Source organism: Hyposmocoma kahamanoa, unplaced genomic scaffold, assembly GCF_003589595.1.
Source record: "Hyposmocoma kahamanoa isolate Upper Pololo Valley unplaced genomic scaffold, ASM358959v1 78, whole genome shotgun sequence".
NCBI classification, from domain to species: domain Eukaryota; kingdom Metazoa; phylum Arthropoda; class Insecta; order Lepidoptera; family Cosmopterigidae; genus Hyposmocoma; species Hyposmocoma kahamanoa.
Genome location: NW_020653945.1, coordinates 11,998,967 through 12,023,613, shown reverse-complemented (window position 1 = coordinate 12,023,613; position 24,647 = coordinate 11,998,967). Strand labels below are relative to the sequence as shown.

The following is a 24,647-nucleotide window of genomic DNA, read 5'->3' as shown; positions in this document are numbered from 1 at the left end:
TATTCAATTGTAATGTTGATACACTAAAGCGTAAACTCACGAACTTTCTATATAATTTTATTAAATAATTTGTGACTGACTGCGCATGTATTGGGTTGTTATATTTATGTAAGTACATGTTGTTAACAAATACTCTTTATTGTTCGTGCTTGTGTTTGATTTCTCTGAAGCTATAGGTGGAAATCTGTAATTGGCTTTATGTTGTTGTCCCTGTTTTTATTAAATGGTTTGCTGTTGCTTTTCCATGAATCAGTAAATAAATAAATGAATGATATATTTTTTAAGATAAACTTTCATAGATTTCTCACAGATGGCGCAACGACTAAAATCACCAAAAAACCAAAACCAAAGTTCTCTAACAAACGCATAGAAAAATTCGTAAGATCTGCTGAATCGATTTGTAGCTCAGTTGGAAGAGCAATCGCCCTGGTATGGCACAGACGCAAGTTTTAGTCGTGTCAGATCGAAGAATTTGTCTTTGTGTTCAATCTTCGTATTAATAATTATAACAAGCTATAAAGCTGTCTTTACCTTTTTAGACAGTCTTATAAATACTGATTATAATATAGCCCATATACATAGTATCAAAGTTCCAAATAAAAGATTTGAAATATGTATACAAAGCTAAGATACCTTTGTTTAAATTTATGATCCTTCAGATAAGGATTAAGTAAGTCAAAATTAGTTTATAGTTTTCACTGCCCTTATCCACAAGACCGTAATTTCTGCTCGATCATTTTTAGTTCATCCAAAACTTTATTTGGTTTGGCTTTATCGACGTTTGAGTCTGACAGATAAAGCTTGGTGATCAGATAGTTTATTGGAGCACCTATTTTGTAGTAGCATATTATTATAATGAACAAAAGTATTTGAGATGAAAGGACTTCAACAAAACAAACAAACTCATTTCGGCAAGAACAGTTCGAAGAAAATTTAACTTGATCACAGGAAGAAGTTGCGAAGGCGACCCGAGCTCCCAGCCCTTAGGTTTGTCATACTATACGGCCTCTACCTCAGCATTTTCATTCTAGTAAATTGTGAAAACAAAATACTGGTACGCTACACACTATACGCTTTATTTGAGGAGGCGAAAGCTCTCGTGGTTTGCAGGTTCTCGAAATTTGATGCTAACTGCTGACTTGCATAACACTGTTATAGAAAGAAACAATGTGTGCGAATAAAAAAATAAGAAGTTCTATAAGCTACTATTATAATCTAATAATTACACCTTTTTACGTTAAAACTAACAATGTATCGCGGTGGAGGTTAGGTAAAGTTTTCTTCTCCGAGTAGGTACATTATGCTCTAAGTTTATTCGACTGCAGAAGTGTAAGGAATAAGTGATTATATTTTTTTAAATAATTGAAAAAAATAAGTATATGACATAACCCTGTAACTACAACCGAATAATTTTTCCGAAGTGCATAATAAGTACATTACAGAATTAGCGTCAAAGTATGTAACTGCAATCTGTTTGTAGCCTGTGTCATAGTATTTAGTATTTTTGTTGAACAACAGCATTTCTCAGTTTTTCACCTTCTTTTGCTTCTTATTGGGTCGACTCTTCTTCTATTTTAGGGCTATATTTATATATATATATATATATATATATATATATTTCGTAGCCGCGTAGAAATATTCCCTTGTACAGGTGTTAAGACACGAGAGACACAAGAGCAATTGCTGCATGAACTGTTGGGCACCGCAGTCACCTTGGGCTAGACTAACAGCCCTGAATCCATTCATATATTTTGTCTCTGCGACGACTTAAATTGTGTACAAAGTCGATTCAAGGACTTCCACAAGGGCCACCGCAGATCGTAAGCTGGTGGTAGTTACTCTTGAGGGATTTAGGAACTAGGTGGTTTTTATTTTCCACAGTGCACAAATAACGACAATCGGATGGTCACATGTACATAGTCTTTATGGTTTTACACCATAATTAAAAAGGCGCAATACGTTATTTTCTAGATTTCAGCAACACTAGACTGACTACCTTGTGCAACTTGGGCTTTACTCAAAATGTTGAGCTGATTTCATTTATCTACTCCATAATATCCACCACCATATTGTAGTTTTACACTATGACGCTAAAATCACCGAATTTCTAGGACAGCGGACAGAAATTTTCCATGCGAAAAACAACTATATCGCAAGTCTGTTTCTGCAAATATTAAAGTTTGCCCCTGGGATTTGTTAATTGGCATCTCTGAAATACTTTGAGGGGAAACTGTAAACTTTTGCAATCAAATATATAAGTGGTATGAATACAGATCCATCCTTAGCAGAGCTAAGAAATCTTAGGATTTATATAAATAGAACTGTTCCAAAAGCCTTAATTTTTTCAGATATTTGCTGCTGCATTAACTTTGATGGTGTATTTGCATGCTTTTTTCAATAAATAAAATATTGAGAAATGTGAAATTTAATAAAAAGTCAAATACAAAACTTAATTCTCTATATGCCCATATTTGATTGATTTAAAAAATAATAATAACGTCGTTTTACTAATTTTACAACGAGGCTTATACATATTTTCACGTCTCTGATTTCAAATGTTTTGAATTTTTATACAGGCTTAGATCTTTACGCCCTTTAGGGGATAAATGTGGAAAAATCCCTAAAAATTAGCTCCAGCAGTTTCAGCTGTGCGTTCAGTCGTTCGGTTAGTAAAAACTTCCAGTCATATCTATATATATATGTGTGTGTGTGTGTGTGTGTGTGTGTGTGTGTGTGCGTGTATGTGTTATAACATTTAAAAAATATTACTTTAAAATCTATAGTTTAGCTTCATTTTATTCATTTATCGAGTTTCTATGTATTAAGCTTTCATACTTTCTTCCTTTATCGAAGGAAGCTAAGATGCTATAAATTGGTGGAGAGACACTTGAAGTTAAGGTAATTATAACCTGTTCCAATTATCTCTTACTTTACTAAATAATTATATGTATAGAGCGGCGTAGACGCATTTTGTTACAAAGCTCTTTATATAAAGAAAAAGGTAAATACCATTTTCGAAACATATTATTTTTTTTTTTTTGTTTTATAGAAATTTAAAAAGTAAGACCCATATGCAACGGAACAGCACTATCTATAATTAAAAAATATTTCACAAATACCAGCACGTTGATACTTTGAATTACACACTACTCAAAAAGTAAACAAAACAAAGGTTTTGAAAACGTCAGCTGCCAATAGAAAATTCGAACAAACGTTATTAGAAACACTCAACTGAAAAGTGGCGCTTTTAAAACTGCTATTTTTAAGTCGAAATAAACGATGGTTGCATTTCTTCCGTATTTTAATATCGTTGTTTAGTAATATATCAATTGCGGTGTGATCACAAATGCGACTTGTTATGTATCTAAGAAGTACATAAAGACAGAAGATTATACCAATCAGCCACATTGTAGAATGCAATAGATGCACGGCACTTCGACTTTATTTTACCCTCGGTACCCAAAAGCTACAATTTTACATCAATTTTACGAACTCAGTGGCCTAACGGTTTGCACTGAGGGTGCTGCATAAGGAGGTCCAAATTCCTGGTAGGACCAATTTGGGAAATGAACTTTTGTTAATTGTTTCCGGTTTGGATGTTCTGAGTAGTGCTCCGGATAAATTCTGTAGCTCTGGTACTCATAGTATAGGAAAGTCTGCAGTTTGAGTCCACGTAATTGTATAGCTATCTGACACGTTATTGTTATTGCATGATTATTATTATTGTTATTATATTATTAATAACACTACAATACAAGGTTACAGTGCAGGGCAGAGGTGCAACGTGCATTGAGTATTCGAACCGCATTGCGCCTCTGGTTGTTTGGGCACGCAGATGTGTGCCATCGCAAAATATAAATTACTTTGATACGTTTAGCACACAACCCTTGCTGCTTAATCACTTATTTAAACTGCCCAATTGTATCATAAATTTGTTAGTTTTATTTAGTAGATAAATATAATGTAGCAAGAAAGTAAAAAAAATATGTCGCTAGTATTTGTAAGGCAACTGAGAGACTCTAACTAGAGTAAATTAATACTGCAACCAAAGGGCCTTGATCGGAATGCATTCGTATCAATTGTCGGCACAAGTCACTCGGAACGAAATATTGAACGTATCTCGAGCAGAATCAGATGACAACCGCAGTATGGGCGCCGCCCGATATGCTCTGATTGAAGGCACGTGACCCTCAGACCTACACGGAAATCCTTGACGAACCTTCATCTTTGCTACTAAATTAAAATTTTTTTAATACAGATACGACTCAAAATTGGTTAATGCAAAAGTAGCATAATTTAATTACTATTATTAATTTTATTATTATATTTAATAGCAGTAGAGCTCCTTGTGAAAGAGTTCATCCAGGGAAGTACAGCCACCTTTCCTATTTCTGCCGCCAAGCGGTTAATGTTGTGTTCCAGTTTTGAAGGGTGTTTTGATGGTGAAATTACAGTCACATAGGACTTGTCAACTTGTCTCAAGGTGGCGAGGGCAGTGGCAGTGCCCCTCAGATCATTGCATTTAAAGCTCTGAGTGGTACTGCATGCGCACGACTTGTTCTTCACGACTTGTTGGACGGGACGAACAAGTCGTGTTTGGTATAACAAAAAAATTACAATTATATATCTGTAACAGTCCCCAAATATTTTATTATAGTCATTGTCAAAACGTGATAAATAATATAATGGTCAATTATACAAGACTATAATATTATATATTACTACAGTTAATTCATGAAACTCTTATTCTATTCCATCCAGAGCAAGTTGCGGCGAACATGTGGTTTTTCAGCTGATGACGTCAGCGGATCTGCTAAATATATTTTATGGCTCGCTCGTGTAACTAAATATCGACTGCAACCCACGGCCGGCGGAAGCTGATGGCTGGACGGGGACATTATGCGTGGTATCTAATATTCAACTCGTGTCACAACTTGTCTTTAACAATTACCTATCGACCTTCCTGTTTTATATATATGTAGAGAAAATATTATGTATATTCACTGTCTTAGAAATTAAAATGTCACAGTGTAAGTGCCATCGAGTGCAAAGGGTTTGTATAATATAAAGAACAGTCGTCAGACCGGGCAATTTGTAGCTTTATTAGATTGAATCAATTTATCCGCAGGGAAATAGCCCTCTTCCTGCAATGGAAACCGCCATTATACCTCGTTAGTGATAAGAATCCGAACGAGGGCCAATCCTTCTCAATGGAATACGAAGATAATTTATTATAGGTATTTCATTATTTGGGAAACCAAATTGACGAAATTATACAGATCTGGAAATGGAAAAATTAGTCCTCTATTTATTCACATCTGTTAGGAATTACTTCAGCAGCTAGTAACGTTACAAGAACCTCATCATCGTCAAGTCACTACACGAAAATTATATTCCCTAGTTCATAAAATGGAAGAGTTTTGATGCAACTAGAAGAATAACTTGAATTTAAGTGAAAACTCTTTCATTTGATGTTCACACAAGGAATTCCCAGTCAATGTGAACGAGGAATATGAACACCATTTCACAAACTGGTGAACAATATTCGTCTTCGTTCTTCTTGGAAAACTATAATCTTGCCTGTTTAGCATATGCATTAAATCTTTTACAACTCGTAGTGTACAAAAAATAGTGAAAATCATAAGACAAACGAAATTTCTGAAATGTAAAAAATATGATTGTTTTGTGACACCGGCCGTCGTCCTGAGTCATAACAGCAGGTAGCCGAATGCATGCCAGTAAAAGCAGATTCAATTAACTTTTGCAAATATTTTACAGCAATTTCGGACAGTGTTTGGAGTTCACGGAATAAGCCACACAAGACGTAACGGAAAAAAGAGGATGCATTGCAATCCAAGAACCTGTAACGATATCGTTAAGGTGCAAAGTGATATCTCAAATTGTAATTTTACAACGAGCCTAACAATAAATTAGCTCACAAGCGTAACAATTAAAAAAAGATTAAATACATTTATATAATTATTATCACATCAATATTTATATAAAATTCTTTCGATCCGGCTGATCCAGATCGAATGAATTTTTCTTAGTGTAATAATTAGAACAAGCAACTCGTAGACGACTAATATCACAAAAAATAATTGACTATACTGTAGTAAAACATCCTGTTATTCTGTAAACTTAATGTTGCATATATAAATTATTCATTAAATTGTATAAACGTAACTAATATTTATTTTTTGAAAATTTACATTTCAATAACTCAACTCAGTCGAAGCAAATGGAAATTGAAATAGTCTGCACTCCAACACAGGCAATTGTGTCAGAGACATCAGAATGAACTATACCTAGCAGTAAGCGCCATTCGTACTACGAAATCTATGCTGCTGTATTGTACACTAATAGAGATAACTGCGTACTTTGTATTTAATTGTTACGGAAAAGTAACTCCTAATTATAGCCAAACTTAAACTATTAAACTTAAACTGTTAAACTATTATAGCCAAATACTAAATACCTTTTATACATTTCTTAACAAGCTTCAAGTCTGGAAACATATTGAAATAGTTGAAATGTTCGAAATGTTCTAAAATGATTATTTTAGAACATTTCGTCTGTAAATACGTGTTTGTAGCTACTAAACCTCAAGTCAAACATAGATGAGGTACAAATATTTGGATTTAAATACATAGGTGTAACGGTACAAGGTTATCGGGACATTACTGCTTACCCAGTAAGCAAAATGCCTGTGAGTCACTAATAGTAACTTGATCTGGGAAGCCCCAGAGCTGGTCCGATCGAGTGAAACCGATACCGGGTCACAGTCCATTCTCTTATAACCACCTGTTTTCTACCCCAAAACATTGTCCATGTACCTGGTAAAACAATTACCCTATACGGTTCAGGTGAACAATTGTTTTAATTTTTTTTAAATCTTTTTCCAAACTGTTAGAAATATACTACACCATTATAATCTGGCCGCTAAGATTATTATAAATTTTAACAAGAACCTTGGGCCATTTAAATTTTCAATGTCGCTAAATTTGGCTTACGTATCTTCGAGCGATAGCTATCGTCACTACCACCACCACTGTTGTCCTAAAGTCACTCTTCCTTTCGGTCTCACCTACCCAGATCTTCCCGAAGTGCCTACATAGATTATATACCTAACTGCCTATATGTAAATAGTGTCGCGAAGTGAACTTTGATAACCCTACATCGGGCGAATGAAGTAGTGGGGAGATTACAAAGTGTGTGGGGAGGGAAGGCAGAACTAGAGAATAATTAGCACGACTGCTTTAACTTCCATGAATGAATTCTGTTCGTACCAAATTCAAGCTTGAGCTGTTGTCGAACTACAGTGATCTTTTAATTAAATGTTGCGTTTGCTGCTGAAGGAAAAGGAAATGTCCATAAACATTAATTCATACTCATCGCACTGTGAATACAATAGTGTATTAACTCAAAGAGTGTATTTTTCCAGAACCGAAGAAAAACGAATACTCACTTCCCGTGAAAGATCATTAAAATTTATGTATAGGTTAAAGTTTATTAATGATTTCTAACCAATTTCCTATTGGCTAAATATGTATATTTAAAGATAAAAGGGAAGAAATATAATTTCATAATGGATTTGAGTAAGGATTGTACTCACATAAAATTCATTTTAAGTAGATATATTTTCATTGTTTCTTACAATATTCTAACGACGGCTTTATTGACGTGTAGAGAATCTAATTTTACTTTCAGCGATGGTATAGTCTCGAGTTTCACATATTTTGGGTTACAACACTATTGTAATAGCGATAAATGCGATATCCAGAATCAACTTCCAAGAAAAGTGTGCGATATTATAACTTTCTATTCAACCACTCCAGTTATCAGATCTCAAACTAGGGAATTCCCTGTATTATCACTAATACAGCAACGGAATTCACTCCAGAACTACCCATAACACCCAGACCAGAACCAGTTTAGATAAATCCATATCCCAATTTAGTCCTACCGGGACATCATCATCGCCGTTGCCGATACCGCTACATAACAGTATGATAGCAACTCTTTTTGCTGCAGTTATCCTATTCGTGTGCAAAAAACATCGCTTTATCAACGCTATTCTCATCACAGGACATTACCATATTAGCCGACGTTGTCGAACTTCTCATATTTTCCAGCAAATCTCAGACATCTGATCTACGGTGAAATGTTACCTGAATCTCTTCTTAAGAAAGCTATAAAGTGATAAAATTCCAGCCATATTAAGAGAGTACATAATATTCAGAGCTCAAAAATGCGAATTAATTTCAGTAAGAATAAACAAGATGGTGGCGTTCTTACCTTACCAGAAAAAACGATTCTGCTGCTTTATGTTTTTACATTAAGCCAAAAATAAAGACGTTACGGGTATATTACTTTTTCCCCACGGTTTCAAGCAACAAGTTTTCCAGTATTTCCAATTAGTGTATAGCAAACTTTATCGTCGCCAAGCACGTCATTAACATTATGCGACCATTTGAACCAGGGTAGACCGCTTTATTATGCGTTAACGCAATAACAGAGAAAAATAAATACCGCCCCATGAATAACAATAAGGCTTCCCCTAGCAGGAAGCGACGCAGTATAAAGCGGCTATTAGAATTAACTTCCGTTATATTTCCAATTTTTTTTTATATTTGTCTGATCCCTTTAATATGTTACAACATGAACCCCATTTTACACCCTCATGTTACAACAGTATAGAGGCACAATACAGAGAGACAACACCAACAGATATCGATAACCGTAGAAATCTAAAGTGCCGCCCTTGTTGATAATAACTTTAGCAGTGACTAGCGTTTGTCAAAACGAATAAACATAAATACCAATGGTCTTTAACAGGTCCTGAGATACCTGCTGCAGGTAGAGTCGGCGGCTACAATGGCATTCCGAGCATCCGAAATGAATCAAAATTCGGCGCACAGCCCGGGGCGGAGGTGAGGGTGCGGGACGGGCCCACTCACTAACCACAGCTCGATCGTGATAAATTACAAGCATAATGGTCGCCTCTATTGTTGTTATTAGGAATGATTTCATTAGGAAATGCGCCGGCGCACCTGCACTGCGCTATGATGCCAATGTTATCCGTTAACTGTCAAATCCATGATAAGTATCGTGTTGAGAAACGAAATATTGTTTTTGCCCATAACTATCTATAAATTATATCGAATGTTCTAAGTAAACAGTCATTATCAAGGGTAAGAAATGGGCCCAGAAAATTTACAAGTGTATTTGTGAATGTCATTTACGGGCAGGTTGTACGTGTTTATTGGAGTGCGGTGCGCAAGCCAGTGTGGCCTCCCCACTCGGAGGACTGGTTCCATTATTTGTACGCAGCGCGGCGACCTCCCGCACCGACGGGAACAATGAAAGTGAGAGAGGACAGGAATGCGTGCGGGAGGCAGGGGCGCTCTGTGCGGTGAGGCGGGGAGACGCGTGTTCCCGGTTCCCAGGCGAGGAATGCCAGCACGAGCAACAAAGCCTGCTCGCCGCCATTCACCCCCTTCCTCCCCGGCCCGCTAGAGGTTCTTTCTCAGACATGTAATTTTTCGTGAATTTTCCTTTAAGTAAGTAGCAATTGCGTTTGCGTGAATCGGAATCCGAACCGTACTACGTTCGATATTCAAAAATCGTCGCATGCTTCCATTATCGACATGAAAGGAAGCTTGCAGCTCTTAATTTATTGCCGCGACGACGATATGGAGCTTGCTACAAATTCCGTGGAAACGTTCCAACGATCCGTTTTACATAAAATTTAATCGGCAGTGAAAATATCATTGATTATCTAAGTGATGCAGCACAAAAATAATGTATGTAGTGTGCAATAATAATTAAGTGTTATTATTCCATTCATGCAAACCGAGTGGCGACTCAAGGTTCAGGGTCGAGTGTCGGGTCGCACTGAACAGCTGACTCCTCATATTGCTTTACTTATATTAGTGTTTTTAAGAAGGCTCTTGTATTTATGAACGCAAGAAAACTCTACGCTACATTCAGTTGCTACGGTACACAGAGCTAACGGGCAGATTAGAGGGTTCGAAAAACCATTAGCACTTTTAATTTCTGAAAAAGTGCTTAAGCAGCGGCGGTTGCTCGAACTAGCGCGGTTATTCGGAAAGCTTTTTGTGCGTTTAATAGAGCGTAGTTTAAATGCATATTATCTAGTTATATGATTTATTTTTGTAATTTATAAAAGCTCTATCTGTGCTTATATAGATAAACAGGAACAACATTATTATATTAAATGACGAATGAAATATTAAATGTGTTTGAAATCAAATATCGTGACAATGACTATATTTTTGGACTTGTATACTTTTGTAGGAGCTGACTTATAGGAGAGATGATTTGAAGAAGTTTGATGATGACACTTTTGTACTGAGTGTATCGAATCCTGTGTTAGCGTTCACCAATATCAGGGTACGTGTCATGAGTTCATAGTGACAGTTATGTCTAACGACGACGATGTAAAATATTTATATACAAAATCTTACTATTGCTGTACAATTTGCTATACTATGTTGTGAAGTAATTTGAGACTGTCTCTGCAAATTCATGATAGAGACACTGGTCTCGCCACTTTTCGAAATTCGCATAACAGCCGCGAGAGCGACGGGATGGGAAGACACATGCAGACAAACAATAGTTCGTCCTAAGGCGCTAGTTCGTCTTAAGAGCATACTTAATTCCTTTCCAATTTATTGTTACTTCGAAATCAATGATCTTATATAAAAAAACCATTGTTGGCAGTATTTAACTTTACGTCAAGATTTAAAAATAAAATAAAAACATACGATTGAATAACTTTTGTAATTTATTCACACAACTGCCTCCGCGGCCGAACGGTTACCATGCCGGACTGCCATGCAGAGGTCCCAGGTTCGATTCCCGGTCCAGGAGAAATATTTGTATGGCTTACATTTACATATTTCTCTCGTGAGTTTGGGTGTAATTTGTGATTGTCTATGTGTGACACACACATGCATACGGCACCCGCGACACAGGGTTTCACTAGTGCAAGGCAGTTTTGAGTATAAAAACCATTAAAAAGTCGTTTTTTAAAGAAAGGTCGGAAATATCGTACCATAAATAGTGGAAAACTCTTTTTTAATTATTTTCATAGAGTGCAGAGACTACTTCTGTGTTCGCCTTGTATTCATAGATACCAACAACTCTTTTTTTAAGTTTTTCAAGTAATGTTCTATTTTTGTTCAATAAAATATTCCTTGGATATTATATTATTTTTTTGGATCTAAACTATGTATGTTTGTTTGGAAACATTGGTTTGTTTGAAAACACAAAGTATACGCGATTTAGATGCGGAGAAATATTTCATTTCCAATGTGTAACAATCACGAAAACCTAAGAACTCGAAAGTATTCGTTATTTGCGAGTCTTTATGAAACGTAGTTTTGTAAAATAGCAATTTACAATAATAATTATTGTATTTCTTGATTTATTGTTAACGAAAAATCAGAATTTTCCGTAAGTAGTTAGGCATAAATATAGACTATCAGCTTAAAAAGTTTTTGTGCAAAACTAAAACAGTTAAATCCCGTTTGCAGGAACACAACACTTATTTAAACATGGTAGTTGTAATTGCGTGATGTTTTATGCATAAATTTTTTGTTTTCACAATTACTTACGACTACTACTAGTACATTCTGCCTTACAGATTTAATTCTAAGGTATATATATATTTTACCAATTTAAATTGTTATAAAATCAATCGCGAAATTCGTAGAACTCAGCAACGCCTAGTTAGAGCGTCAGAACTTCACAAATATTTTCGTTTTCTGTTTCATTAACCACTCATCCAGCGAATGTTTACATATCTCATTCGATCCGCACCTGGTTCCTGGCTATCATCAGCTGATGCGTTGTGTCTGGCGAAGAATTGTTCGGAAAGCGCGCAGGAGGTGGAGGCACCGGTGGCTGCCCAGCTTCCTGCCACGAACAACACAACCACCACTAAACACCTCATTTTCACAACACTCTATCTACAAATCGAAATCGTTAATATTTGTCACTCGCGAGTGCGCGTTCGACCTCGTGGTGGAAACGAGCGACACGCGTGCACCTTCATCAGTGCGCTTTCCCGGACTGGCCGCGGCCGCGCGACGTGCCCGCCCGCCCGCTGGCCGCCTCGCCACGCCGCCGCCCGCGATTTAAATTAACCGTACAAATAAAAGAAAACCTTTCGGGTTTTCAAAATATTTTGCAGATTTTTGTAATTCCATAGGTACAAACTTGTTACTCTTTAGGGCAAGTGATGTTATCGTATCTACATTAAAATATATAGTCATACGAAAAAAGAACAAAGCTATAAAAGCGTATAAAATACTGGTGAAATCTTTATCAGTAAGTATCAATCGATCGATGTTCGATGAGCTTTTTATACGTCTTTTGTAGACTTGACGCAAAAAAACTCGTGGAGCCACATCTGGGTTTACGATACCAGTTTTTTGTTATAAGTAGGACTACTTATAACAAATTGCCTTTTGTCTAATGACAAATGCGCTATCACAGTTTTGCACCGGGCGACGATAGGAATATAAAAGTGATTTAAATGTGCAATGTAGGGGGTATGTATATTCATATGCCGTCGCCGTGTCTCGGCTGACAGATGCAGGGCGATGTGTGGCGAAGGCTCGATCCCGCAGGGCTGCGCGCGCACTGCCTTCCCATTCAGTTACATAAACTTCACGGACGCTAGTTGATCGAGCTTTACCGTTTAGTCGTCATCGCTCGTTCCTTACTTCGTTTACAACATACACATTCAGGACAGAAAGTAATGTACGTAAAACCGAATCTTCGTATCGAATTTATATGCAATATGAATCCACGGTATGCCGCTTGCGATATCGAACGATCGTCACAACTCTCCTCTTAGCCTGAGAAACGCGTTTTCTTTAAGTTCTTTTACACAAAATGTTACGAGAACACTCATGCCCGGGTAGTATACCGTCGACGCTAAAGTGCACTTAAAAGCTTTATGAAGATATTAAACATGGACAACAACAAGAGAGTCACTTTGATAGAGACTCCAAATTGAGATAGCACTGTGGGTAGATCACTGAAAGTTTTATATGATTTATAACTTCCTCAAAAAAGGTTACAGATTCTTGATTGAACACTTCCTTAGCATAAGAATCGCACTGTTAATACAATAGTGTATTAACTCTCAAAATCGATGAAAAACGAACTACTCACTTCCCGTAAAAAATCATTAAAATTTATGTATATTATATAAACACTTAAACAATTTCTCAAATACATTTAAAAAGTGAAATAGAAAAAATAATTTAGTATCTTGGAATAAGGATTATTTTGCCCAGGACTAGATCACATAAAGTGTCTCATTTTTAGTTAAGTGGATATCTTTTAATTATTTCTTACAATATTCTAACGACGGTTTTTTTGACGTGTACAAAATCAAATTTTACGTTCAGTAATGATAATATCATTTATTATATTATAATATTACATTTCACATATTTTGAGTTTCAACACTATTGTAATAGCAGTGCAATGTATTATTATAAACTACATAAAGTTTGTTGGAGGTGTTTTTATGTATGACTTAATGTCTGCATAACGTATTTCTTTGCAAAACAATCTCAACAACGTGGGTACTGTTAAAAATTATTTTTTTTTAACCTTGCTTTTGCAATAGATACCTAATTTGTAAGGACTTACATACATCACTCAAAAAAATACTCATATGCCATGTCAAAGAATAAATAATACCTGCACGCCAATGTAAAAAAGCTAAATGCATTTAAAACGCTTTTTCATTTCATTATAGACAATAGTTAAAGTTCCGAAATGGTCATCTGGATGATGAATGCCGATGGAGTGGCATATTTTTAATTTATCACCAGCTATGATCCAGGTAGGTAGGATTCATTGAGGCGCTTTAGGAGCGTCGCCGCCCGTCGCCCGCCGCGACCTCATTGTTACGGCCTCTATAGCCAAGGGACCGCCTTTATAGCGGCTTATAAACTATAGACTAGAGCGTTTACTACTTAAAACTCAGGAGTAAGTACTTATAAAAGGAACTAAAAATATAAGTAACACTACCAACAATCAATTCAATAAGTATCTTCGTGCTACAAATATTTTGTTTCAACATGTTTTAACTAATTTCAAATCATTCTTGATTGAACACTGCTAAGATTGATGTAAAAATTTAAGAAAAGTTAAGTAAGGTGCGAAGTTAATGTTAAACTAAAGTGACTTAGATCTTAGAGACCGCTTGTCGTTTTAAGCTTACAACTCGTAATTTATACGTCGTCCCAAAGTCGATTGTACCACGAGTGTTAGTGGCAATAAAAGGGACGTCTCATTTATTATTGACAAATATTTCGCGGTGAAAAAATGAAAGGAGCCTAACGGAAGGCGCCAGCATTTTATTGTATTTATTACACAATAAGTATAGTCTCGTATTGCCGACCGGTTGGATGAATTTTTTGTTGAATAAATAGATAGAAAATTATAACCATTTTCAAAGCAAGCTTCAACTTGCGTTGTCAAGGTATGAATAGACCTTATTAATACCTCCGCTTCATTTATTACACCTCTCTGGGTCATAGGATTCCTGTAAATTAAAAAGAAAAGCTTGATGAAGTTCAGTTATATACTATAATCTTCAGTTTCATAATTTCTACCATAACTAACTTTCGATATCAATTTCACAACGATATTTTGAAACTTTATGTCTACTACAATACGACTTATAATAATAACTTTGTTCATAATGGATAATATAAACTTTGTTGCATCGTTGATAAAGTAGGTACCAGTTGGCAATAGCACTGAAAGTAACAACGTTCAACGAACGACGATACGGGCGACCGCGCGTTGATGTCTATTGTTTGTACGTGTGTGCGCGTTTGACGCGTAATGTTATGTCATTATATCTAACTCGTAAGTTTACACATCATTTTATGCTTCCCACTATACTTTGGCGACATTTACATCAATGAATACTTAAAACTATAAGACAAGGTGAATGTTAAGTATTGTTCAGTATTGTTCTTATCGTAACTTAATAGAGTTGAATTTAAATCTTAAGTGTCAAGTTTGACATGCTCTTCACCCTGTATACTTGGTAATTGGTGTAACGGACTGGTGTCCGCAATATTGTCCGTAATAGAGTTGAATTTAAATCTTAAGTGTCAAGTTTGACATGCTCTTCACCCTGTATAACATGGCAAGAATTAAAATATATAAATGCAATGAGGTTGCTTACATTGTGCTTTTCAAGTGATTATTGTTTAGCATTGCGTTAAGTGCACTTATTTACCAAACCAAATTGGACTCCATACTTAAATTCATTAACCACATGTTACTCATAATTTTGTGTTTGTAACCTTTCCCATCTCATAACGGGTGAATATAATTAAGAGTTTAATATATTAACCCTAAATATATACCTACAGGGTTATTTGTAAAATACTAATAACCTCATAAGACTAGTTATATTACTAACATTATAAACATTAAATTACAGGCACACTTCACTTGTCAACTTATATCTCAGGGTGACGGGAGCAGTGGCAGTGTCCCTTAGACTTTGTGATTTAAAACTCTGAGTGGCACTACAACTGTTATGGACAGGCGTGTAGTTTACCATCAGGCGCACGACTTGTTCGTCCTGTCACTTGATATTAAAAAAAAACATAATTCATCACAATTTACTTTTATAGAAAAATAAAAATAGTTAAAAATAGATCTCTCTAAACAGTGATAACTCTGTACAAATCACAGTAGCGTGAGTGGGGGTAGTCGGGGAGGGCGCCTGTACGTTTGAACTTACTACCTTACTACTAGATACAGTTTAGTAGAACAAAAAGTTTATTTTTGATAAATTTGTTATGTTTTGTAAAAAGTCGTGGAAAAAAATGTTCTTGTTTATGATGTTCGTAATATAAGTCCTGCGAGGTTGTTAGTATTTAACAAATACCCCATTTATGTTAACATTTTCTGTTAAACAAACCTGACCCAGACCTCCAAGCATCGCGTTTTAGCTATGTTAACAAGTTGATCATAGGATTTCACTTTTGACACTTCTGTCCTCAATCATATACAAATCATATATGTATATTATAACAGGACGTGTATTATTAACTTGCAGTAACTCACGATTATGGATCCAACAAATTTTTGTTTGAGTTATATTTTTAAATTCATGTAATAAAAGCACTCGAAAATTATAGTTCGGTTCTAAATTAACTTGGAACTCAAGTTCTTGTTTGCAATGTTTCTAATAGATCGGTCCAATGCTAGTTAAACTCGAGGGTTTCAAACGTGGCACTCAATTACTGTCATAATTTCAATCCTCTAAGCATAATCATCCATGGCAGAACATTGCCAAGTATTATTTGATCACTTCTCATAAATTAAAAATTAATTAAAATGTAAGCTATTAATATGTTTTTTTCTTTTTGTAACAAAATAGTACCCATCATAGAAAAATAATATAATTACTAAGTATCTCGTTGCGTAGAAAAAAAAAAGTTAAATATTATTTATCAGAAACTAAATATTTCAACTTTTATTTCACAAAACTACTTAAAAAGTTTTGTGCCTCTTATTCTTGAACACAGAATGCTTACAGATTTTTTCGTGTAATAAATTTTTGAGAAAGGGGAGAGAACGATTAATATTTTCACACTTTTCCTAAGAAGTCAAAATAGAAATGAAAAGATTTTAAGGATATTCACATGAAGCTATCTCTCACGACTTAATGATAATACACACATCAAAAGTGTCTAGGGATCAAGTACGTTTAAGAGTATTGCTGCAATTAGGGTTAATTATATTAACTTTTTTGTATCGCTATAAAAGTCAATGATCGCTATTGATACTTTTTAGTGAGTTTTAACATTTAAATAAGGAATATTGTTTAAAATTCGATAATAAGAAGAAAATCGATTGTCAATGTGGTTTTGTATAAAAATGAGTTATAGCGTTTTGACAAAATCATTACAATATCTGCATCGGAACCGAAACAATTTACATTATTATGGAGAGACGACATCATTTAACCTGAGAAGTGATGATGCGAGCCGTCGGAATGTTGGAAGCTGGTTCCAGGCAACGTGCTGTGGCTTTCACTCTTAACACTACACAGAGCGTCATAAGTCGCCTCTGGACGCGCTATCGCATGACGGGCAGCGTGGCCGAGCGACATGGAGGACGATCTCGCATCACGACTCGCAGACAGGACCGGTATATCCAAAATACTGCTCGACGGAATCGTACCATGACCGCCATGTTGTTGGTTACGAGGCTCCACAGCTCCTCAGGCTTGCTAATAAGCGATCAAACAATCCGAAATCGTTTACGTGAAGTGGGTCTGCGATCCCGAAGGCCGCTCAGAGTTCCACCTATTGCACCCTGCAATCGCAGGACCCGTTTACGATGGGCTCGCGAACACAGAAACTGGGAGGAAGAAGACTGGCGCTATGTGTGCTTTTCGGATGAATCCCGCTTCGGTATGAGACCGGATACAAGACGTACTCGAGTTTGGAGAACATCTGGACGTCATGAACGTTTGAGATATTGTCAGGAAGTTCATCCATATGGTGGGGGAACAACAATGATATGGGCCGGTATTTGGATCGGCGGAAGAACCGATCTCATTTGGATCAGGGGTAACCTCAATGCTCAAGTTTACGCAGAGAGGATTGTTTCAGATGTTATCATCCCTTTGCGAGGCCAGTTGGGTGATTCATTTCAACTAATGCATGACAACTCACGTCCACACACGGTTAGAGTCGTAACACGCATTCTTGCCGAAGCTCGTATCAACGTTCTGCCGTGGCCTGCTCAATCGCCAGACCTCAATCCAATTGAGCACGCATGGGATATGCTTCAAAGAAGAGCTGTGCCGAGTATGCATACCGTACATACTCTACAACAATATTTTGACTTGTTACAAAACACATGGGCGGCCATTCCTCAAAGTGATTTTGATGAACTCATCTTAAGCATGCCAAATCGCTGTAATTGTGTGATTCGTGTTAATGGTGGACATACAGATTATTAATTTTCTTATCTTTACAATAAAAATGAGCAAAATCATCATTTTCGCCATTTTTTTGTCATTTAATTGACGCCGTTAATTTGAGTTTTTTCCCACAATTTGCAAAAACATCAATTTTAGTTTATTTTAATTAAATATAGGGGTAGGCGGTTAAATAAAACATAAGCATTAAAATAAGAAGTCGTCCTGGAAGACTGGATTTGGTAAATATTGCTTAAGTAATTTTTATTTCAAAAGTATTCACTTGATCCCTAGACACTTTTGATGTGTGTAGTTGCTCATTGTCCATATCAAGCCCCTATTAAATCAATCAATCGATTTCTTTATTTCTTATGTATTTTATATTATTTTTAACTTAGTTCTATAACGAAAATAGAATATTGAAACACGTGTAACAGTTCAAATTATAGCAGATTTATGTAACTATAAACTTCGGAAATAGAGAGGAATAATAATACAAAAATAAATATATAAAAACATGACAGTAGTATAAAAGCAAATGTTGTAGCATATGTGAACTAAGTTCCGTCATGATTTACTCCGTTATCTAATTTCCACCCTCCATTTCCCCCAAGGACTCCGTTATTAAAATGATTAGGTATATGAAGAAAATCTGTAGCATTTTTTCTAAAAACATTTCCAATACTATTTTATCTTGAATAGACGCAAGCCACCGAGTTGTACAACTATACGTAATTTCTAGTCGATATTAATAGCAGTTGCTAAGATAAACTGGTAACACACACACTATATATACCTTTACCATGTAGATTCGAAACCCTAAGATGTATTTGGCTAGGTCAGCTCACTGGGTTCATTTCATTTGAAGAATATTCAATTAATACAATGTTTTCTTATGGCATAGAAAATAAAAATGAAATGAACGAGCTTGAATATAAGGTATGTGAGTGTTGGATACATTGCAGAAGAAGCATGAGAATAGAATAAATGTGGTACAAATGAGATGCCTCGGAAAAATATGTAATGCGCGGTTAACTGATAGAGAGAAGAATATTGCGATCCGTAGACGATGCGAAGATAAGACAAAAATGGATAAGAGTACATATGTTGAGGTTATTTGGGCACATAGAGGGGATGAATGAATGTAGATTAACGAAAGATATATATATATGGAGAGAACTAATATGGAGACTAACATTTTTTTATGATATTTAGCAACTGGTAATCTATCACAAACTCGAATTTCTTTTTTCCGAATTTCATTACTCCGAAAACGTTTCGATTTTTTTTCATTAATGCGATGACAGTTTTGATATAAATTTACAACACAGAAATTTCTTACAGCAGAAGTATCGTTTGTCCGAAAATCTATTATTAGTATAATTATTACACATACATATTCTTTGGCCAGAAGTTTGTTTGGTCTAATCATGTTTGTTATACTGTCTGTTTTATATAATTTATATATAACAGCATAATTTAGATTGCTGAAAATTCGTTTCGACAAAATTATAATTCTTAGATAAAATTGTACCGCCATACAATTTTACCGTACAGCTCCAAAATTCTGGACTGTACTTTTCTGGTGCACAGCAAGTCCACTTGCACGTGCTATGTTTTGCTGTCATCTGAAAAGTATTTTAAAAACAATGGTCTTGAGTATTCAAAAAATAACAATCGAGGAGAGTACCAGAACAGAATTTGTTTGCATTTCCTAGCTAGGTCGACCCCCTCCTGTAGGCTTAAGTTAGGTTAGTATACGAAAAAGCAACACGATCTGAACGAGCGAAGCGAGCGACTACAACTCAATCAAATTAACTTGCATCTCGTTTACCATATTTTCTAAAGATGCGATGTGCTTTAATTTGACGAGTTATATTGTGCGACACGTTCTAATACTTTTAATATCTGTAATAAGAAATAATATAACAAAAATGTATCATGTATATCGTTGTTTTACAAAATAAAAATATTCAATTAGATACATTGGTCAACCGGCTTGTTGGGCAAATAAAAATCGGGAAAAGAATAACTTGTCAATGTCAAAATAGCGAAACCTTAAATGGTGTAATGAAAAAAACCATAACATATTTTCAGAAAAATCAAACAAAATGTATTCGGTAAAAATCTAAAGGTTTTCGGAGAAATAAAATCTATAAATCATATTTCTAGCATGTGATAGGTAACCCTTCCAATGCTACTGCGTAGCAGTAGAGCTCCTTGTGAAAGAGTTCGTCCAAGGTAGTACTGTCACCTTACCCATTTCTGCCGCCTAGCAGTAATGTAAAAATTTGTTACTATAAATAGTAACAAATTTTGAACCTCACAAACTAATATAAAAGTAATTATTAATTAAGTAGTTCGAAGTTATCGCACTGGTGAGGCGTGTCGTATCTTGTCGACACAAGTCGCCGATTAACGCAACGCCGACGCAAAAAATATCACAAAAACACAATGCGCTGGTGCCGAGAAAAATCTCCACAAATAAAACAAGCTTTGACTTGCCGCCGCCAGCGGCGCCGCCCTCTACTTTATACCGGCTTTTATTCGCCTTTATCACATGCCAGACGCTAAACAGAATGTGGGCTCTACGCTCCCGTTACCACCCTATAAGTCAACGTCCTCTTTGTTCATAGCTCTATGAACAAAACGACATACATGCGCCCATTCACGTACCCACATGAAACAAGACTTTTCTTTAAATATTTCGTAGCATATTTATATGACGATATTTTAAATGAGATTCGTTATGTCTACCTACTTATTTTGTAAAATGTCCAGTCATCATTCGCCACCCTGAAAGAATCGGTTGAACTCAACATAATCGGCTCTATAATGGTAATGAGGCCCTCAAATTCTTACCTGCCTAATTCACTACGATCCTCGCTTTTCATATTAAACCGTTGAATCACTTTCAATTAATCATTTCAATTTTGGAAATCTGGAATCTCTTTCTTCGGCAAACAAAGCTACACATTCCATTAAATCCGCATTACATAACATTGGAGTTTGTGAATGAGTTACAAATTCGGCCCATGCGGTATTTTTTCGAAGCGATAGCATGGCCCACACTATTAGGGTCAGTTAAGAAAAATAAATGTTTTTCCTATTATAAGCCTGATTGGAATCATTAATTTCTCGTAAAAGAGCTCTGAGCAGGAAAAATACAAAAGAAATCTGTCTCATACTATTTAGCTAAGTGTTTTCTTCCCGATGGGGAGTTATGAGGATTTGTCGTTTGCGAGAGTGGTTGTTAGCGTATAGGTAAGTAACATGCATTGTTATTAAGAGGCATTTACGGGATCTGTCGTTCGATACATAGATTAATTTTAAACTGCCTCCGTGGTTGAACGGTCACGACTGCCACGCAGAGGTCCCAGATTCGATTCCCGGGCGGGGAGAAATATTTATATGGCCTACATTTATTTGTCTCGTTAGTTTGGGTGTAATATGTGGTTGTCTACATGTGTGTCCATGGCACTCGCGACACAGGGTTTCCCTAGTGCGGGGCTATGTTGAGTGTGTGCGTTATTAAATCAATATCTAGACAAACAAGATAGAGATTATAGTCAGTACAACGAGGATCATCTTTATTCCCATCTTTTAAAGCTGGCTTTATGTACTAGGTAATAAGGTTTGGCGTTTGTTTATTTTGCCACCATAACCATATTAATTAAACCTCGAGACGTGCTTGACAATTTACGTTGTATATACGAACAATATAAACAAATTTAAAAATTAAGCTAAGTTTTATTTGTGTATGTTACATACCTACTTCAAAATAACAATCACTGCTATAAAATTTTAATTCAAGGTTATTTTAGAGTTTCACAAACTATAAAGGTACTTAAAATAAAATCAGCACGATAAGCTGCTGATGATGCAATTTTAATAATAATGATTAACAATAAAATTGTTGATTAAAACTGTTATTTTTAAATTTAATCAATAGATATAAACCTCAAATATATACATACGTTTAGTAAAAAAGTTACAAGCTCATTATTTTGACTTATTAACTAACTAACTACAGATAACTTTTATTATTTCACAACATATTAATGGGTATCAGTTCCTGGTTATTTGGACACAGGCGGTTAGATTTTTTTATTGAAATGCGAGAGACAATCTTAAAAAGACTCTTAAGCTATTCCAACAAAACGAGTAAAGAATTTGAATCATCGTAGACCGCCCCTCTCAATGGGCCTATTTCACAAAAGGGCCACACAAATCATTAAAACGTCATGTGCCGCTAATTATCCCGCCGCGTTGAGCCTCCGATAAAATCTCTATCTACACTAATCGGATATTCACATTCATAATGCTCTAAACGCCAATACAATTTAATCTTAAAAGTCCAGTGAAAGACCACGGACTCAAATCATAAGCCGATGTAAGTTCCAATCGTCATGTTTTTAGGAAGTCATTCGTTATGAATGAAATAAATGACAATTGAAAAACAGCTGTATAGAGACGGCGCTTACAATCTTTCAAAGTTAGGCAGCTATAAACCTTATGCGTGTGAGTCAGTGTGTTGGAATGTTGGGGGAACGGTGTTCGGGGATTATCCCGCGGGAACCTGCTTTGACAGAGCCTCACTCGTGTTATATGAACACAAGCAAAAGCATTTCTAGTAGTGATAATAGTGTCACCTTGGTAACGGGTAGTTGTGTTCATAACTTACGGAAAATCCTGACCTACTTATGAGCTGATATTTGTATTCATATATTTTTCATATATGTATACGTATATAGCTCTACATCGATCTAAAATTATTTTAAAACATTTTGGAAATGTACAAATTACTTGAATGGTCGGCCTGGCCTATCCGCGATTGTTTTTTATAATATCAAGTGACGCGACTTACAAGTCGTGCTCCTGATGGTAAGTTACACACCTGTTCATAACAGTTACAATGCCCCTCAGACCTTTAAATCGCAAAGATCTGAGGGGCACTGCCACTGCGCCCGTCACCTTTTTTTTTTGACGGGGGGAAATCTTTATGGATACCCCTGAGCCCAGGGTGACTCAAGGGTTATGTGGGGACTCTCCCTCCAGACTGGAGGGCCTACCCCACTAAAATCCCCCCGGGTTTCTCTCTCGCCGGTTGAGTCGGCGCCGTGGGATCAGTGAACATTCACCACGACGCCGCCCGGCCGCCCTAGCTTACGCCAGGGCTCCCGCGCCAACGGAGGGGCGAGTCGGTTGTCCTCCGACCCGCCCCCCAGACGAGTGAGGCCGTGCAATGCAGGCTCCGGAGTCCCTGTCCAGAGCCCGCTGGTCTCACTAGGGGATCAGGCGAGCAGCAAACTGCCATCGCCTTCTCCCCGTACGTCTGCGCCGAAGAGGGTGCGCTTCCGCCGCGTCCTCGAGCCCATCACCCTGAGACATAAGTCGCGAAGTCTCATGTGCCTGTAATTTCACCACCACCCTTACCGTTCAAAACCAGAACACGGTAATGCTGACATTACTGCTTGAAGGCAGAAATGCAGAAGAAGAAGGTGGCAGTATTTCCCTAGACGAACACTTTCACAAGGAGCTCTACTGCTATTAATTGGTGAATCAAGTGATTCTAAATCGATTGCTGACTTATTTAAGGACCACTTCAAAATGCTGTCATACACAGGTCATACACAGTTAGTGCACTATACCGAGGTTGACCCAAAGGCAAAATTAATATGTTTCAGTGCTAAAGAAATGTCAAAAGTAATTAGCCAAATGACTTAGGGGCAAGTCGCCGGGGCATGACGACCTCAATATAGAGCATCTGCAAATGGCCAGTGTTCACCTGCCAAGGGTTCTATCAATGTTTTATTCGCTGTGTGTTAGTCACACCTATTTACCGCAAAAAATGTTAAAAACGATTGGGAAACTATAGGCCCTTATCACTTCCCACAATTATATCTAAGATTCTTGACAGATTGCTTGACTGCCATGTCGGTAAATATTTAGACTTGCATGACGCTCAATTTGTGGTCAGGCAGGGGATGTCAACCGGTCCCCGTCGTGCCACGAGTGCGACGCTGCGGATAACACCGCGCAGCACATCCTAGAGGTGTGCAGCCGGTGGGATGAGCAGCGCCGTACCCTGACGGGGACAATAGAGCAGGACCTCTCGCCGCCGAGCTTGGTTGCCGCCATGCTCGGTAGCGAGGAGTCCTGGGAGGCGGTGGCCTCCTTTTGCGGAGAGGTTATGTCGCAAAAGGAGGCTGCGGAGCGGGCGCGCGAGGACGCGGCGGACGCGCACCCACTTCGGCGCAGACGTACGAGGAGAAGGCGAAGGCAGTTCGCTGCTCGCCTGATCCCCTATTGAGGCCAGTGGGCTCTGGACAGGGACTCCGGAGCCTGCATTGCACGGCCTCCCTCGTCTGGGGGCGGGTCGGAGGACAACTGACCTGGCCCTACGTTGGCGCGGGAGCCCTGGTGCAAGCTAGGGCGGCCGGGCAGCGTCGTGGTGAATGTGCACCGACCCCACAGCGCCGACTCAACCGGCGGGAGGTAAACCCGGGGGGGTTTTAGTGGGATAAGCCCTCCAGTATGGAGGGAGTGTCCCCACATAAGGGGAAATCTTTACAGATACCCCTGAGACCAGGGAGACTCAGGGGTATCGATAAAGATTTCCCCCCGTAAAAAAAAA

At 37.2% G+C, this 24,647-nt stretch overlaps 1 protein-coding gene across 1 annotated transcript in view; it reads right to left on the bottom strand.

Annotated features, from left to right (window-relative positions):
* Nucleotides 1-12,096, bottom strand: part of LOC113233168 (division abnormally delayed protein) — an 87,021-nt gene extending 74,925 nt beyond the window's left edge. The window contains exon 1 of the mRNA XM_026468184.1: nt 11,848-12,096. Coding sequence (XP_026323969.1) covers nt 11,848-11,980 — 133 coding nt within the window. The 5' untranslated portion in view covers nt 11,981-12,096. The remainder of the gene's footprint in view (nt 1-11,847) is intronic.
* Between the last annotated feature and the right edge of the window lie 12,551 nt (nt 12,097-24,647).